The sequence below is a fragment of the Corvus brachyrhynchos genome, unplaced genomic scaffold (genome assembly GCF_000691975.1).
Source record: "Corvus brachyrhynchos isolate BGI_N302 unplaced genomic scaffold, ASM69197v1 scaffold167, whole genome shotgun sequence".
In the NCBI taxonomy this organism is placed as follows: Eukaryota; Metazoa; Chordata; class Aves; order Passeriformes; family Corvidae; genus Corvus; species Corvus brachyrhynchos.
Genome location: NW_008239547.1, coordinates 1,753,954 through 1,772,878, shown reverse-complemented (window position 1 = coordinate 1,772,878; position 18,925 = coordinate 1,753,954). Strand labels below are relative to the sequence as shown.

At 40.3% G+C, this 18,925-nt stretch overlaps 1 protein-coding gene across 7 annotated transcripts in view; it reads right to left on the bottom strand.

Annotated features, from left to right (window-relative positions):
• Positions 1–7,913: 7,913 nt before the first annotated feature.
• ARMC3 (armadillo repeat containing 3) overlaps positions 7,914–18,925 on the bottom strand; it is a 64,851-nt gene continuing 53,839 nt past the window's right edge. For 6 of the 7 annotated variants that reach the window (XM_017741561.1, XM_017741560.1, XM_017741566.1 and 3 more), the window contains 5 exons: positions 17,617–17,685; positions 16,277–16,357; positions 12,427–12,624; positions 9,876–10,038; positions 7,914–8,405 (listed from right to left, as the gene is read on the bottom strand). In XM_017741561.1, coding sequence (XP_017597050.1) covers positions 8,205–8,405; positions 9,876–10,038; positions 12,427–12,624; positions 16,277–16,357; positions 17,617–17,685 — 712 coding nt within the window. In that variant the 3' untranslated portion in view covers positions 7,914–8,204. The remainder of the gene's footprint in view (positions 8,406–9,875; positions 10,039–12,426; positions 12,625–16,276; positions 16,358–17,616; positions 17,686–18,925) is intronic. The other variant, XM_017741565.1, reaches the window with a different exon arrangement.

Below are 18,925 nucleotides of genomic sequence, written 5' to 3'. Positions count from 1 at the left end.
TGCCTTAAACTCATTCTTGTAGCACTACTTCAAGATTCAGTTATAATCCTTGGTCTTCAGCATGCTCAGGAGTTATCTGTTGGAAAAACTAGCATTCAGTTCTCAAGGCATGAGCTGGTTTTCCACTTCATGAAAATGAAGTGCCTGGTGGCAGTCTGGCCCAGCACACCCTGCTCCCACAGGGAACAGGAGTTGGGGTTTCCTTTCCAGGACCTATCTGAGCAACTCTGAGCTGAGCAAAACTTTCTCCTCCAGCTTCATGTGATACAAAATCTGGCCAGATCTGCGGGGACAACCTACTTATGTGGGAACCTTAGGTGAGGAGCCTTTTAAAAGGCAGAGTGTACTGAGTCAGTGCTGCTGTGGTAAATATTTTTGTCCATATCTGCTATGGAGGAAGAGGGTAGAAAGGATCAGAGCAGGCTCTACGTTTCACATGGACCTCTTATTTCTACCATACTGCCATTCATCTAGCAAGAAAAAATACTGGTAGGTCAGGTATAGCTAGCACATTTGTTAGTGCACTGCTTTAGTTCCTGAGTGCCAAGGAAAGATACCTTCCCACCATACCTAATGTTCAGCAGTGTTCCAGTATCAAAACTGAGCACGGACCTGACTGAAACCTGTGCTGCTCTTTACTACTGAATTTCTGTGGTCAACAAATACACAGCAAGTGGCAACGACACACTGAATCAGTGGCAGCCCCTGGATGAGACACTGGAACAGGTTCCCCAGAGAAGCTGTGGATGTCCTGTGCCTGGAAGCGTTCAAGGTCAGGTTGGATGGGGCTTGGGGCAACTTGGTCTAGTGGAAGGTGTCCCTGCCCACTGTGGAGGTTGGAACGAGGGGATCTTTAGGACCCCTCCCAACTCAAACCATTCTATGATTCTGTGACTCCCATCCCTCCTCTACCCCAGGCTAACAAATGCTACAGACTAATCCCTGCGTAAATAACTGCAGATTTCTGACCAGAGGTTTTGCTCTGAAGGAGGTGCCCTGAGCATTGGATCAGTGTGATCCTTGGCATGTGGAACACTGCATCCTGAGTTCACCCTGCATTTCATTCATGTTATTTTTGTTACAGACCTGTACCACATGCCACACAGCTCTTAGCTTGTGGAAACTGCAGTGAGACACTTAGACCCAACATTAAATTTGTCCCAGTGCTGCAAGTCCCAGTCCCCATCAATTCCTGATACTGTCTTGTCATTGGGAGTTCCTGAAGAAAGGTAGTACCTGAATAGCCCAATGTTTGGGCTTACAGTCCCTGACTTTTTTGCACATATTTATGCCTAGGAGCCAGCCTTTAGTCACCTAGTTCTCTCTTTGGTAATGCAGCTCCCATTAATAGCAGGTGGATCTAGGATTAAACCCACTTACATTAGAAGTCTGCAGCAAAATAGTGTATGAAATGAAAAGAAGCTGGCACTCACAGCATGTGATTCTTCTGTATGATCTACCATGGATAAGCTGTGTCTTAAGAGTGCCCATTTGTCAGAGAATTCTCCAACTTTGGAAATTAGATACCATTACCAACATCTGTTATATCTTGAGACACTGAGCAGACCTCCAGTCTTTCATAATATGTTCCCTAATGCCAATTAAAACTAATGACTTGACATTTTGAAAAGCCTTTTGACTCTTTAATATCTTTTTGACACCTGGCCTTTAAGGAATCTTCTTTCAGACTGTGTCACTAAAAGCACCTTGTTCAGAGAAGCTCATACTAAAAAGGAATTAAAAACATGCTATGGTGTGGGGGTTTTTGTTCAAATCCTTATTACTAGGAAGCATTGCTGATCTGTAGAAAAGGTGTGCTGATTTTGAATGGGATAGAGTTAATTTACTTCACAGTAGCCGGTATGGGCCGTGTTTTGGATTTGTGCTGGAAAGAGGGTTGATAACATGGGGATGTGTTTGTTAATGCTGAGCAGCTCTTATACAGCACCAAGGCCTTTTCTACTCCTTACTCCACCTGCGAGTGGGCTGGGGCTGCACAAGAACCTGTGAGGGGACAAAGCCAGGACGCTGACCCTAAGTGAGCAGAAGGATATTCCATAGCATACGGCATCGTGTTCCACATATAAAACTGGGGGCAGAAGAAGGAAGGGGGAGGACATTCGGAGTGATGTCCTTTATGGTGGTGGTGGAGTGTTGGTGGAGGTCCACTCCCTGGAGGTGTTTAGAAAAGACTGGACATGGCACTTAGAACCATAGTCTAATTGACTTGGTGGTGCCTAGTCAAAGGTTGGATTCAATGATCTCAGAGGTCTTTTTGAACCTAATTGATTCTGTGATTCTGTTTGTCTTACCAAGTCACCTTTAACATGCGATGGAGCCCTGCTCTCCTGGGGATGCCTGAATATCTGCCTGGCCATGGGAAGTGGTGAATGAATTCCTTGTGTTGCTTTGCTTGCATATGCAGCTTTTGTTTTACCTATTAAACTGATTTTTCTCACTTTTCTGATTCTGTCCCCCATCTTACAGGAGGGGGAGTGCATGAAAGGCTGCGTGGGGCTGACAGCTGGTGTTAAACCATGACAGGATGTAGATTAGAAAACACAACAGATCAGTATCAGACACAGTGAGACAATCTAGGGAAACAGCAAGAGAAAGCAACAAAGAAATGGGGAACAGTGAGACTGCAGGCTGTGGGACCAGCAGGCACTGAGGTCTCTGGTTGGGATTACCTCAACCTCTTTTGCAACGAAAAGGTGAGGTGACTTAGGAGCAGTTTCTGCTTCACAAGAACTTGGCACCATGTTTTATAGCAAACTTGCACAACACTGGCACCACTAAAAGAAAGATGTTACACACTGTGGAGCCTATGGAGAGTTTTGTTACTTTTATGCAGCATGGATGAGGGAGAGAAAACCAGCAGCAAACAGGTCCTGCTGCACGGCTTTTTTTGTCTCTTATTCTAAAATACGCAAAAAGATCCTGCGGAGTCCAAGCATTTGGTCTGCTGGAAGACAGGGTCAAAGAAACCCTCTGCTGTGCTCATATGCAAGGCAGGACTAGCATGAGGAGAGCTGGTTGTGGACAGCATTTGAATAGGTGGGTGTAGCCTGGGCAAAGGGCTGCACGAGCAACAGGATCTGCTGCCCATCTTACTGTATTTCCCCCAATATCTATCCAACCTCAGGCAAGAACTGGCTTCATTATCCTTTGTACAAGGTTCCCATAGATGGCATCTTAGCATGCCAGTGAAACATCAATGACTTGGAAGAACTAGCTGGTTCATTAGCATGAAAATAAGCTCACTCTTCATGAAAGAAAAGCTCCTTGTGTCTCCAATACTCCAATTTCTTCCATGTCCTACAAATAACATTTTTATAGGTCAAAGACATATGCATGTGTATGTATGTCTCTCCCACCCTAAGTTTCCCTCGTGCCTGTGCATACTCTACCTATATGTGAATTCTAAATTCTGCCTGGGTGATAGTGGACAAGGAAGTCCAGACAAAGTTATTCCACTATTTCTGATATCTTTTAGTGTCAGAGACATTGTTTGTATAAAAGGAAAATAATAAGCTCATTAAGAGGGCTAAAGAGCTGTTAATTTATCTTCAAAGATCTGCTGCAATAGCAGTTCTGGTGAACTGAAAAAATCATGTCCTGTATACACAGCTGTATTGCAAAGGCCACAGCAACAACCTTTGGTTGTTTCCCTCTGTGCCATTTGGGAAGAGGTGCAGCTGCCTGGGAGGAGAGAAGGTACAGTGTCACAGCTGTAGAGTTAGAGCGTTTGTGTTACTGGATGTGCCAGTGGGTGGTTGTACAGGCATATCTGTGCTATGTGTTTTCATCTCTGCGTAAATGTGTTATTAAATCCCTAGACAAATAGAAATTCCCTCAGCTGTGAAGTGCTGAACCTAGCAGAGTACTCTGGAAATACAGAAATGTATTTGGGCCATGCTCTTTACCTTTCCCATACTGACCATTGCTGGAGATGAGTTACTTTCTTCATAGACTCCTGGCTTGATCCTGTCTGTCAATTCCTATGCTTTGTCGCAATGTGTTTGGGATTTTAATTACATGGGTTGTTTTTGTTTTTTTTTCTTTTTTCCAGTCTTTGAAGGAAAGTAGGTAGTGCCAAAGAGTTCTTGGGAGGAAGACTCTTGTCTAAACCAGCAAGAGGGCCATGAATATAATAAATGTTTTAATGCACTTTTCTATCTTGACTAAGTTGACACACTGGCCAGTACATGTCTACTGCCTCTGCTGTTTCCATTCTGACACTCTGTGTCAATAATAAGCTGGATTTACAGAGAAATGAATCATGTAGTAGAAGAGGTGCTGATTCATGCAAAGAAGCTGTAGATAAAATAATGTCACCATTCAAAGCCCACATTTACTAATGAAAGAATTGTTTTTCCCTGAAGACAAGTTTAGTGAGAAAAGTAACAGAATAAAAGTTCCTCTTGGATTTGAAAATAAATACCTATTTTGTTCTGAGAGCTCTGGATTCTTCTCAGGATCCAGAGTTAATCAGCAACAGAGATTTCCGGGAGGAAGAGCTCATTTTAATTTCTACATGCATGGGAGTGCATGGTTTGAGGAAGTGATGTCCCATCAATGCTCTAGTTTAGCGGTGGGTAATCAGAAACTATTTGAAATGTCCCAATCCTATAAATCATACTGCAGTTGTTCTCTGCTAGCATAAAGATAAAACAAATGTAAGCTAACCGCAGTGTTCCTACTGCTCAGGGATCAAGGGCAACAGAAGGGAGGCATGGAAGCGCTGGTGGTGCTGCTGCCAGCAATCTGTACTGCCTCGGCACCTGCTGGGGGAGGAAGAGTCCTCTTCTGCAGGGAGGTGTTTACCAGGAGCACCCCTCAGAAACAGGTCTCAGCCAAAAACTCATCTGCAGAGCCTGGAATTACTCCCTTAGCCACAATGGTCCCAGCACACACAGAACAAGCAAAAGCAGAGGTATGCAGGGCCAAAGCATTAGACTCTTTCATACCAAAACCTCTACTGCAGCTTGCAATCCCACTGACACCACCATCGGCTTGGTCTGCTGCTTTACCAGCTCACATTCATCAGAAACGTCGGAATAATACCTGACCTTTTATCAGCACAGTCCAGATTTTTATTTCTTAATATGCAGGTGTGCTGTATTAGGCATTGTACTTTTCAATGCCAAATCAAAACCAAAATTCTTTTCAATGAGTAGCAGGGGCAGTGGGGTGTGTGTGTCTGCACATGTGGTATATCACTTGCAGATGCCTTGGAAGAGACCATGCAGGAAGCTGAGCAGGGCACTACATCATTTTGGCACAGTCAATACTAAGCTGGGCAGCTCCCATGAACAGGAGGAATGAGTCTTCACAACAGCTTCTCTCAGAAGCACAGACACCACACTGAGGATGACTTAGATGTGCCTCATTTAAATCAGGATCTTCAGTCCCCATCACTGTCCTGGGATAACCATCTACATGCCCTCTCTTTCATGAAGCTGAGCACATCTCATTTGGTTTTCATTCTGCACAGCTGCTGGGCATGATGCCCATTTCTGTGTCATTGCATGGTGGTTACAGCTGTGGAGGAATGAACCTCATCTCAGTTCTTACCTTTGCTTAAGACAGCTTTTCCCCTTGCAGGAGAGCACCTAATTATAAGGATCTTGTTCTAGGTAGGGTACAGTTGCTACATCTTACAGTAGAAGTTTACATGTCTATGCAGTAAACTGTAAGAACATTTCTGGAAGTGGGTACTGGAGACCCAGACTCTTTTTTCCCAAAGGAAAAGCCTAATTGCTACCCCCAAATATTAAGCTGAAGAGGTTGCTCAACTTTTCTGTTTCCGTAGTCTATTAATCCTGCATTCTTTTCTACATGACAGCAGATCTTCAAAAGGGGATGCTTGAGTGCTTAGTGGTCAGAACAGATCCTGCAATGAGGTAGCTGCAGACTGTTTTGTTCATGCTTAGGAAGGCATCAAGCCTGACTCCTTCTGTGTGACTGATCTGCCCAGTGAACTATTACGTAAAAGGAAATATGAGCCCTTCCCCATCTGCTCCTTAAATGAAGGTAGGTGATCAAATCCCTCAGGCATGGCCCAAACCAAATGGTGCGTGCTGGGCGTGTCCTGGGAATATTCACCCAGCTGAGCCTGACAGAAACGTTTAAACGTTTTGTTTTCTGATTCAGTTCTGGAATGAATGTGAGCTGAGCTGCTCTTATCAAGGCTGGAGGAATTCTTCACCAGCCCATGGACACAACCATAGGTCCTGGATTAACATCAAATAAAAAGGTGTGGCATCTCTTGACTTACTTGACAAATAAAGTGCAGCTTTCAAAGCAACAATTTGAGACTGAAGTGTTTATATTCTACCTAGAACTTAATTCTGACATCCACGTGCATTACAATTTTGAAGTGACAGAACTCAAACAGTTCAAAGTTCAAAACTGTGAACGACATAAAACATTTCTGGATCCTACATTTTAGGATCATCAAATTCTGCATTATTCATTGCAGGGTATAGTATTTAGTTTTATTTGTTTAGATTATTATTTTATGTAAAGTGAGCTTATATGTCTAGAAAATTCCCAATTTTTATTTTGAAAAACTGCATTTTGGGGTTTTTTTAATATCAATTTTTATTAGAAACAAAATAAATTGCTTTCTTTTCAAGACCTCCTCAAACACAGTAAGTCATACTTTAACTTTATGGTTCCAATACAAAATAATGAAATTCCAATGTAAGAAAACTATACAAAATGATAGCTAGCAGGAAATTAATTCTTATTTTACTTCAATTTACTGGACTTTCAAAGTTGTGGGTTTCTATACCGAATCATACCTGTCAGTGAGAGCATATGACCTTCCATCAGTCTCCTACCTGCTACACAGCAATGATAAGAAACACAACCTCACCTTTCCCTCAATTCTGCCAGCACATCCTGCATTTTGTTTCCAGAGTTCTTTTTCATTCTGGTGTCTAGAGGACTGCAGAACATAAGGTAAAAATAACAAATGAGCATGGGGCCATATAAGTGAATTTACAACATAAAGATAAAATGTTCCCCTAAGGGCTACCAGGAAATCGTGCTGCATGTCAGAGGAGGAAGGAGAGGGAGTGGTGGGATCATGCTCATGAGCAGTAATGAATACAATGGATACAAATCTCCTCCTCAACCCAAAGCAGTCGAGACAAGTGACTGTGCTTATACAAACATTAAAAAGCTAAAACAACACAGACCCCAATTTTTTAAATCACATTTTTGGTGGGCAGGAAGTAAATGTCTTGTTGTAGGTGCTCTGGTCCTCTGAAATTCAGTTCTCTACAATGTTGCCTGCACTGGCCTAACTGCTGTACAGGACATTTTCTCAGTTTTCCACAGTAAACTCAATTGATAGTGGTGCTCTCTGAAATACTCCAGTACATTCCTGACAGTTTCACCAGGAAGTGTTTACTAGAGTGTTCTAGCCAGTATTTTACCTCTCTTAGAAGCACTGCCACTCTTCAGCAACACCGCGTTACCCAAGGCTGCAAGAAATACAAATTCCCTGTCTAAAACCACTGCCTTCTCGGAGTCCATTTTATCTTCACATCAAAAATAAAGAACTTGAACAGAGATCACAAGCATTAACTTATCAATCATCTGTCTTTCCTGTGCCAGGACAAACAGTATTTACTTTTATCCAGAGTATCCTATCATCTGTAAATATTAACTCTGCCAAGTTCTAAGAAATATAAATGGGATTTTTTTCTACAGAGGCTGAAAGTATACTGTTATTGTAGTTATAATTCTCAGTTGTTGTGTTATTTCACACAAAAATTGTCCAGTTGTTTTTAGGTGACTTGTTATTTCATCAGATGTCACATTTTCCTGCTTTATGGACATGAAATTCCTATAAATGTGCATGGGATTTGAAGGAAAATTAAAAAAAAGAATCTGTGGTATTGGAATTTAAATCTGTTTAATAAGCATTGTAATGTTAGCACACACCAAATATGATTGATTACCAAATTTTAATCTGTAGTTTTGCAGTTTAGTCTTAAAATAGTACAAAAAATTTAACAAAATTTTTAAGCACTGAAGTTAGATACCAAAACCATGTTTTATTAAACCTTTAAGGCAACATACCAGATACGTTTCTTTTTGATAGTTGGATATGAACCCCCTTATGTTTCATAAATACAGCACTGCAAACATATTTAAAATATTTATTTTGGTGAAATTCATCAAGATGATTAAATACGTTTGTATTGATCAGCCTTTGCAGTTCCTTGTTTCATCAAACAGCCTGGTTCAAACATCAGATCTACAACATACTCTTGAGGAGGAAGCAGAAGCCCTTTGGGAGAGTCTTCAACCAATTTAACTTCATTCCAAGCTCTGTTATACTTGCCACGAACTAAACTACAGCCAATGCCCATTCTGTCTGCTATCACCTAAAAAAGAAAGAAAAAGTTGTTAATCACAGTTCATTCATGTAGCTTCTGTGATGTACAGCAAGGCCCAGAGATGCATAAAAACAAAATGAACACCTGAAAGGCCTAGAGCTTTCTTGAAACAGACTTTATAAATGTCTCAGGTGTTACAAACGTCAAATTTTATTGTTGGTTTTGCTTAGAAAATGTAGACTTTTAAATGTTATTTCTCACATATCCTGTGCACAACATGCAAAACATTGATTTTAACTCTTTTCAAACACTGATGCATTTGTTTATCAGCCAGTCCTTCAGACCTCAAATGAAGTGCAACACCCACAGTACCCAGAAATGTTTTTTTCTATTTGGAAGACTTACTTCTGAATAACATTTTGAAGTCTATTCAAGCAATTAGGTGTAGGCACACTGCACACATATAGCTAGTATGAAATATTAAGCACAAAAATGTAACATTTTTATCAGTCTAAGTTTAGGATTGTTGCTTCACTTGGAAGGACACTCCTTGCTTTTCAGCCCTGGAAATGTGGGAGGCAATGAAATGCGAGGCAAGTGTCTGCTAGATGAAACACCTGCCTTTCCTCTGGGCTGCACTATCACAGACAGACCTATAATGGTTTCCAGCTACCAAACTGCTTTTTCAACATGCATCTGCTGTGAAGGAATGAAATCCAGGAAGATTTTTAACTTGTTACAAATGGACAAGGATATCTATTGCTTAGAGTGCTGTGGCTTTAAGAGAGACGTCCTGTCCCTACAAAAGTTTCTTAGAACAGTGGAGCATAATTAATTCATGCCCTCAGAACGTCATAAAATAAGTTGCAAACTTTCTCTCCCTATGGATACCATAAATTTAGGGTTGTACACTTTCTCCTGTGTACTCTTTCCTAGGTCCTTCCTGCTTAATGTGCTAGGCCCTTGTTTCTCTTTTTCTTTCCATTCAAGAAAGAGAAAAATCCAGCCAAGGAAAAAGGATGGGACAGATAACCAGGCTGCACCATACATCTTCATATGAAGAAAGAAGAAATAAAACTTCCCAGTTTAAGAAACTAGAACACAGAAACTGTTATATACTATCACAGAATACTGGGTAGATACCAAATATAAATTGTCCCAACAAGTTTACATTTGCAGCATGGAAAAAGAAGGAAGCTGCATAATTCAATATTTTACAGTTTACAGAAAATGTAAAATGTTTTGACTCCAAATCAAATCCTTTGGCTTTTTGCCATTTATCAAGTATTCTGCTGATATCACTTAAGACAATTTAATGACAACAAGAATGTTTACAGAAAGAAGCGATGCTGGCTTTCATTCACTGGGAAATCAACTTTGCTGGTGAAAAATTATGAAACTGTATACAAAAGATTTTACATTAATATAAATACTGTATTATACTGATGCAAATATACTTTAGTTTAGAATATCCATTTAACAAAAACATGTTATGTTGCAAAAGAAATTATAATGTACCTTGAAAAGTAAAGCCCTGTGATAGAACGTCCCTCTTTTGATTTTCCCGATAGGTACAATGTTGCACTTCAGCTCAAATTCTATTTCACTTATCTGAAGTTCCCAGCTGAAGTTGTGTAGTTTCTCTATTTCAACAGGGCCACCCATCTTATCCGCAACAAACCTGTTCCAAATGCATGCCGGGATCAATTACATCTATAATTCCTCTTGTATTTATTGCAAAAATGTAGCACAATGAGAGACTGTAACACTTTTTCTATGTTTGCCTAATTAATTTTTAAAAATTCAGTAACTGGTATTTTAAATATGCTTACTGATAAATACAGATAACCGTAACTCAGGTGATTCATTTGTCACAGACCTAAACCAAGGTGCAAAAGCAGAGAATCTGGAGAGGTGTAGTATAGGCATAAAGTCCTCAGAAAAAGTCATCAATAACAGTTTAATTACTCAGGAAGTAATTACAGAAGCTAGTGTTCATGTTTACAGGCAACAGATTAGGTGAGTTACATATTACAGTCCCCAGACCTATCATTTGTTTGAAATAGTAATAAAGGCATGAGACTATATATGCCAAAAATAAAGCCATAGGTAATGATCCCAGCATAGGAAAGCAGCTGTATTCACTGAAGGTACTTACCTTCTACATGTGTTTTCTTATATTGAAGCCAGTATACTGGGGGTGAGAGGTATTTATCCATTAAAACAAATGGCTCAGAAACAGAAACAGATCAGAACTCACAGTCAGTGCAAGCTCTGCTGAAAGCATGTCTTTTGGGGGACTGTGCACACACAGGACCGAGACCTGGTTTGTAAGCCTCCCCATATACACACACCTTCACCTCCCCTATGCAGGGTCACTGTACGTAAAGATTTTTGTTCCCCTCAGTGTCTCAGCCACAGGCCCAAGGGTTATTGAGGTCTCTCACTCTGGACAAGATGTTGCAAATTAGACATGAAAATCGCAAGCCACTGCTTCAGACAGGGAACTAAAACCTGCATCCCCATCTCTGCAGAAGCAGTGAACATGTTCCTCTGCACAGCACAAGCAAGGCAACCTCTGAGGCCTCACTTTTCAAAACTTACGGCTGAGGAGGCACCGATTGCAATAGCATGACCACAGAGAGCTATCACCAAGCATGTCAGATGGGAGTGTCTTGAAGCTGGGAATTACTGGGTGAAGCTGAGGAAGCGTGGGGCTCGAGGCAGTCCTTTGTGCTGTGTTTGCCCATGGCCAGCCCTCATTAAAGAGAGCAAAGCTGCACGAGCCAACGTGCTCACCACTACACAAAGGTGCGCTGTGTGTTTGTTCCAGAGGAGACATCCAGCACTACTGATGTCCCCTCACCTAGCCTGACCCCCTCCCCAATGAGCACAAGAGGAACTCTGCCCAGGCTGCCAGGCTGCTGAAGGATGGCAGCTGCCTTCTCCCCTGCTCCCTATTCAACACATGCTATTCAGGCAGCTGCCTGAAATGGAACACAAGCAGAAAAATCCCCACAGAAAACATTCTACATAAATTTCCCATGATTGTTTCACTGGGTTGTGTGTCTGCAAGTATTTCACTGGTATGTTAGAAGAGCAGATTTAAAAGAGAATTTTATGGATTCCACCTTGAGGAAGGGAGCATGATTTATACACAGCTAGATAGTTAAGGTTGAATATCTGTCCTGTCAAATTCTGCAATCAATGGAAAATTCATTCCTCATATCACATTAGACCACTTCATTAAAATGAGTTAGTAAAAGTAACAAATTTTGTGAGAGTAAGTGGGATCTGACACCAAACTCTCCAGATTCAGGAGGCAGCCAGGAAACTGCTAAGATATAAAGGTTAAACTATGGAGAAGATGAAAACAGACACACTGCTTGGAGGTGGCAGTGATTGGTGCCCAGGCTGAGAAGTCAGTGTAACTAATGAATCACACATTGATACCAACAGTCTGTACATGCACTATTGCAATATTCTGGCACTATTAAATCATCAGGATATTAATTACAAGAGCACTTAAAAGCTATGTTAGAAAACTTGTCTTATGCTTTTGGCTCTATAGAAAACAAAATATAACAGAGTTGCTGTCCCAAGGGGTTCCAAAACTAAGTAGGCAGGAAAGATGGTAGGAGAAAGAACAGACATGATACATGTAACTTTCAACCATCTTGACTATTGGATTTGTGTTCTAAGCATGCTTTTAGGCTTTGCAAAACCTAGGTCTCTGGGGCTCCTTGATGCGTTGCTAATGTGTTCATTGCAAAGAATCAGTACAGATGCATAAACATGAAAAAGAACCTGAAATTGTCTATAACAATATTTTTTAAATGAGAAATTGATACTCTTGTTGCAAGTGATATTTATCTTAAAAAAAATTTAATTAATTGCAACAAAATTAGAAACAAAATACTAAAATCTAAAATTATGTCAACATTCTGGGCCAAAGCTGTTTTGGATTCCACTTAAGCATTGGAAAATAATTATTTTGGAAAAGTTGTCCTTGGATAAGAAAACAGTTATTTTACCAATTCAGCTTATGGAAATACAATTTGGTACTCACTGTGCAAGAGCCACAACCTGTTCCCGGGTAGTAGTTAGTGGTAGAATTGTTTTGGAAGCATCATTAATGTAATCCATTAAAATGAAGTCAGGTGGTGGTAGCCAGTGGGAATGTTCTACATTTATTTCCTCCTGGACTTGAGGTGTAATGTTAATAACTTCTTTTGGTTTTTCCTCTTCTTTTTCCCCCTTCCCTTTTCTTACATTGAAAAAAAATTACACACTTATTTAGAATACTGTAAACTCTAAAGTTCAAATTCAAATACATTAGTTCTCCATCAGGACATTTAGACAAATTGACTGGGGAGAAGTGGAAGGTAGGAAATATCTTTTCTCTTGGTAACAAATATCCAAAATCTACAAAGCTGTAGAGAACGCTTGTGGAACATGCCCTCAGGAGGTGGTTAGGAACAACTGCCACTAACTCCATATTAACAATGTTGTAATTTTATTTTTAGTTAATGGCTCTGATATGCCGTTCCCATACATGGATTATCTAGAGGAGGAGACACTTACTTGCCTACTATATACATATAGGGCATATTTTTAGTTATGGTTTAGTTCTGTATGGATATGAACTAAAAATAATGAACTCCAATGAGTTTTTACTTGATAAAAATCTGGTTTTCAAATAAAAGAAAAAATGGTATCAAAAGCATGGCTGAAATCTTGACAGGATATTCCAAAAGACAGCCTCTGTACTTGCAAGCTCAAGTACTTCAAGCATTATGCAAACTACAGCATGGCTTGTCAGAGAAAGATTTTATAACAAGTCTGTGTTTTTACTGACTTTTTTCCATTGCACATGCTTCATATTTTACTAATGCTCAGGATTTGAAAAAATTACTATGATCCTAAACAGGCATCTTAAACACCCAGCAGAAGTATAAATGAAATGATTGTTCTGCTTCAATTAAATACTGTGCATTTCACAAGTTATGCAACAACTATAAAATCAGTATCTTACTAGAGGTATTATTAAGGTCTATACAACCAGACAGTTTAGGATCTTTCATTTGTGGGAACACATGAAACTAGTATTTTGTAAGCATTATGTCTTTTTTCAGCATAGATCCTGAACAGTTATACTGTGAAATACAACAAAATTTCTTTCCTCCATTTAACAGTTCTGGCTTATTTTTTAAAAATCTATAGTACTTCTGGTGATCTTGGAAGGAAAAAGAAAAAAAGAAATTAAGGACCACTGGAGTACATGGCTCCAGGACACACTATCATTATTGCATGCTCTTCAAATTATTCTTAAAATTTTTACTGTGAATAGCACTCTTAAGGTGGAAGGCATTGAACAAAGCAAAAGGGCATATACCATTATTAGTAGTTGAATTCAAGCAATTTGTCTTCAGAATACTTTGCAAAATTTTCTTTAACCTATTGAGATTTACCATATTCACAAAAAACCTTTTTCATAGGTGTCACAAAGGACATTATTTTAGAAGGGTAACCAATTAAGATTTAATCTTAAAATTATAGAAAATTCACCACCCTCTTAAATAAACTGTTCTAGTTACTAATTATACTTACACTTGGAAAAAAGCAGACAAACAATTTTCTTTATCTAATTTGACTCTATCTAACTATAGCCAGAGAACTTTATAAAGCTAGATTAAATAGCTATCTACTTACCCATTTAACCATTTATACACTACGGTTAAAAATACAGTTTAAAAAATCCTGGTGCCCAGTTTAAGAGATTTTCAAAAGAACAACTTTTACAAATGCTATAATTCTTGTTTCTTCACCATTTGCTCTTTCCCCACTTCTTCCCTTCTATCCTCCCAGTACTTTGTTTTCTCTATGAGAAGTGCATCATAAAGTTACAGTGCTATAGGAGAATTTGTTCCCTATTCCTATCTATTCAAATAACTCTAGAATCACACTTATTCTCCTCCTTTCCAGTTTTCAGGAACAAAACACCTGAGAGAGACGGGTTTGAACAGTGATTTGTTTGGGTTTTTTGCTGCTGCGTATTTCTCTCAGGTATGATTATGTTCTGTTCCTTGGTGGAATAGGTGATTTAAGGTTGTCTTCCACATTTGTCTCTACCTTACTCCTCAACTCTTCAGTTCATCATATCTGTCTAATTCTTACCTTGTAAGGAACTGTGGAGCTGCTGTCTTACAGCTCAGTGCCGTAAAATAACTGGTAACCACTACAGGAGACTTCTACTGCATTTTTTCCTGCCCTCTTTTTTAAATCCCCATCTTCTTACCAGTGGGAATTGTGACATCAGAAAAAAATCACTCTCATTTCTCAGAGCTGTCTTCCTAGTCATAAGACTACTTGCTGTGAAAGCAGAGGAATATTGCAGAGGAAAGCTCATGGCACTTAACAGTCTCCAAGCTGTTTCTGATTCTTTGCAACTTTAGTACAAGATCCAACAGGTCACCAGAGCATCAGCTGGAGGAAGAAGGCAGCCAATACAGTATTCTACCAAAAAAAGGCAGCCATGACACCTATTTTCTTTCCATTTTGCATAGCTTAAATGCCCTGGTTCTCTTTTGAAAAGGAATAAATGAGCATTGGGAAGTATTTTCTTAAATCCAGTACAGAAACATAGGATGGAATAAATACACATTTATTAGTCTACATTAAATACAATTTTTTAGCCCAGTCAATGTATATCAGATATGAAACTGCCTGATTAAAAATGCTGCTGTCAATGCGAATATATGTCAAACTATCAACTAGGCACTTCCTCTACATCTAATTCAAACATTTCCAGCAGACAATTACAACTGCCCTTTCTCTTGGCTTTCAACTATGGTTTATATAAAGTAGTATCACTTTTTCAAAACAGTGGCTTTAAACAGTATTCAGTAGGACTTTGCAAAATAGTGATGAACAGAAACATATGATCAAAGGAAAAAATATGTAAGAAAATGTCTAAGCATGTTTGAGACTTGGAGTCAGCTACTGACCTTCAAGTAACTCCCATATATCTCACAAATTAATAATAACAATGATATATGAATTATGGATTCAAAATGAATGACAATGGGGTTATAAATCATACAACTTGATCATGACATTCAAAAGCAATTATTTCATAGTTGAAGAAAGGAGTCCTTGTACCCCCACAAGGTTTACTATGGGAAATTGAGGCAGGTATTTATTTTTTCCTAACGAAAATTTTTTGCTTTCTGAAGAGTTATGGTTGCAAACAGAGCAGTCATTTACTCTGTAATTGACATAAATTACATTAATAAGCAACTATCCAAGTGTATCCTCATCACACACTGTAATAAACAAATATATTATCTTGTCAGAACAGGTCTCTCAGCTCCCGAGACTATACAAAATGGCCTGTGACTCTAGAGCATCTTCCGAGGTGAAGGAACCCCCCAGTGGAGCAGAGAAAACATAACTGGGGCTCAGTACCTCCCCTTGCCTGTGCTCCCTTTGACTGAATGGGCACATGCACAGTGGGTCATGGGCAGAAGCACACGGGGCAGCAGGAGGACCTGCAAGGGAGCAGAAGCTGGGACAGGCCTCCTAAGACACTCAAGCTGCCGTACCCACTCTGTGCGTCCTGACACAGGGACCTTCCACAATGCAGTTCATATGATCCATTTCAGGTATTTACTATAAAATTATTTAAACTGGAGTCCAGAAGTGCTTGCAGTCCTAATGACTAGTCAAATGGGAATGCCTTTTAAGTCAATAACTTCTGGATAGACTAGTCTGACAGTCTAGCCTATCTTGGGTTGTGACTTAAGTCAAAACCTGAAATGTTCACAGTCAGTAGTTATTATCTGTCAATAATTTGCATGAATGTTCTAAACAAGTTGATATAATTCAAGCATATTCAAATATTACTCAAAGTATAATACCTTAAGCCTTTTCCTCTAGTGCTGCTTTTGCTGATGTGTCCAGATAACTCCTGCTTTCCCTCTGTTGGAGATACCACTGAACTATTAAGATCAAAAGCACATTTCAGTTTTTTCTTGATTTTCTTACCGCACATTTTGTCTCTCAAGCACAGATACAAACATACACAGAAATATACAAGCAGTGTAAGAAATCAGCCATTATATCTGTCAATAAAACACCAGTACAGACAGTAGGGTATCAGTTCATGAATGAGCTCCAAAATAAAAATTGGAAACAGCACATCAGCTCCTAAAACAGACACACCATTTCTCCTTTTTTTTCAACCCTGCAGCACTTAGCATTCCATTGATGGCAAGGAGGCTCTATTTGGACTGGTTTTGGATTCCCCTGGAATTAGGCATGTACACCTGCCTTCTCCAAAAGGCACTGTTGTGGTCATGATTGTGCTGCTGGTTTACATAAAGGACAGTTGGGAGACCATGGCTCAGTTTTCCTCCACAGGAACAAACTACAGGTTAAGTATTTTATATTAGAAAAGGACTAGAAGCCTGGTCTTGGCAAGAGTAAGGAAGGTTAAGTACCTGAACAGCTGAAGTAGAAAGCCCTGTTCGTTACACCTCATCGTTAGTTATCAGCTACAACAAACCACAAAGAGACTGCTAAGCCCCAAATATCTTGTGGTCAGCTATCTGCAGGTGTGAGGGACAGACTCAAATCCTCTTTCTGTAAAAGAAGGAAATTAATTTTCCACTACAAGAGTAGAGGTTCTGATCTACTTGGTATGAAGAGACAGACTGCAGCACTGCACCTAGTATATCGTATGGATCACAACAACCGCTGCAAGAGCGAATCATTTTTAGGCTAGTTGCCTAAAAATCAGGACATCTTTGAGCACACCCTTCTCAGCTTTTAGTCATCTATGGAACTGCACTGGAAGAGATTTAATCTAGAAATAAGGAGGCATGTAGGCAGTGTAGGAACATTTTAAGGGTCTAGGTTCTAAACTGAGAAAGAACTTCTACTGTAATTTCCCTGTGTCTTGGTTGTCAAATTGTAAAATAACAGCATTTCACTGCTTCCAAAGGCTAATGAAGGAAAGAAAGAGCAAATAAGTGTGAGCTGTTCAAATATAGCATGGGAAGAGAGGACAAATAATCACTAAGGTAGACAAAGGAATATTACTGCAAATAGGAGGTGAAAGAAAGACTACAAAAACATATTTAACATTGTGTTTAGGTCTTTGTACTCCATTCAGAAACTGTCACTATTTTCAGTCAGAATTCTATTTCTACTGTTACAGCAACAGAACATTGAAAACTAGCAAATCTGAAAACCATACCTCGCTTTTTCTCTACTGCTTGTTCCTGAAAGAGATGGTGACACATCTTGTGCCTTCTCTACTACAACACTGAAAAAGAATAAGATATTTTCACACGTTATTTGTAGAGTTAATATTTGCATGTGAAGCTATGAAAATGGAGTTTGGATTTTAAAGGACAGTAAATATATTCCTAGGTGGTATATAAGTGGAAGAAATAATGTAACTACTAATAAACCAGACACTAATTCAGGGATCAAAAACGAAGTATGGAATCACAGAATGACAAAATATGCTGAGTTGGAAGGGACCCATCAAGATCATCATGTCCAACTCCTGGCTCTGCACAGAACCATCCCCAAGAGTCACACCGTGTGCCCGAGAGTATTGCCCAAATCCTTCTTGAACTCTGTCAGGTTTGATGCTGTGACCACTTCCCTGGGGAGCTGTTCCAGTGCTCAACCACCATCTGGGGGAAGAACCTTTTCCTAATATCCAACCTAAACCTCCCCTGACACAACCTCAGGCCATTCCCTCAGGTCCTGTCATTGGTCACCACAGAGAAGAGATCAGCGTTTGCCCCTCCTCTTCCTCTCATGAGGAAGTTATAGATTGCCATGAGGTCTCCCCTCAGTCTCCTCTTCTCCAGTCTGAACAGACCAAGTGACCTCAGTCACTCCTCATACAGCTTCCCCTCAAGACCCTTCATCATCCTTGTGGCCCTACTTTAGACACTCTCTAATAGTTTAATATCTTTCTTTTATTGTGGCACCCAGAATTGCCCCCAGCACTTGAGGTGAGGCCGCCCCAGTGCAGAGCGAAGCAGGACAATCCCTCCCTTGCCCGGCTGGTGATGCTGTGCCTGATGCCCCCCAGGACACGCTTGGCCCTCCTGGCTGCCAGGGCACTGCTGCCTCATGTTCAACCTGCCATCAACCAGGACCCCCAGGTCCCTTTCCCTGGCACTGCTCTCCAGCCTCTCATTCCCCAGTCTGCCTGTACATCCAGGGCTGTCCCATTCCAGGTGTAGAATCCAGCAATTTCCCTTGTGAACTTCATATGTTTGGTGATTTCCCAGCCCTCTGATTTGTTGAGGTCTCTCTGCAGGGCCTCCCTGCCTTCAAGGGAGTCAACAGCTCCTGCCAATTTTGTATCATCTGTGAACTTGCTTAGTGTCCCTTCCAGTCCTGGGTCCCAGTCATCAATGAAGCTGTTGAAGAGCAGAGGGCCGAGGCTGGAGCCCTGTGGAACCCCACTAGTGACAGGCCTCCAGTCTGACGTCACCCCATTCACTGTAACCCTTTGTGCCCAACCCATGAGCCAGTTGCTC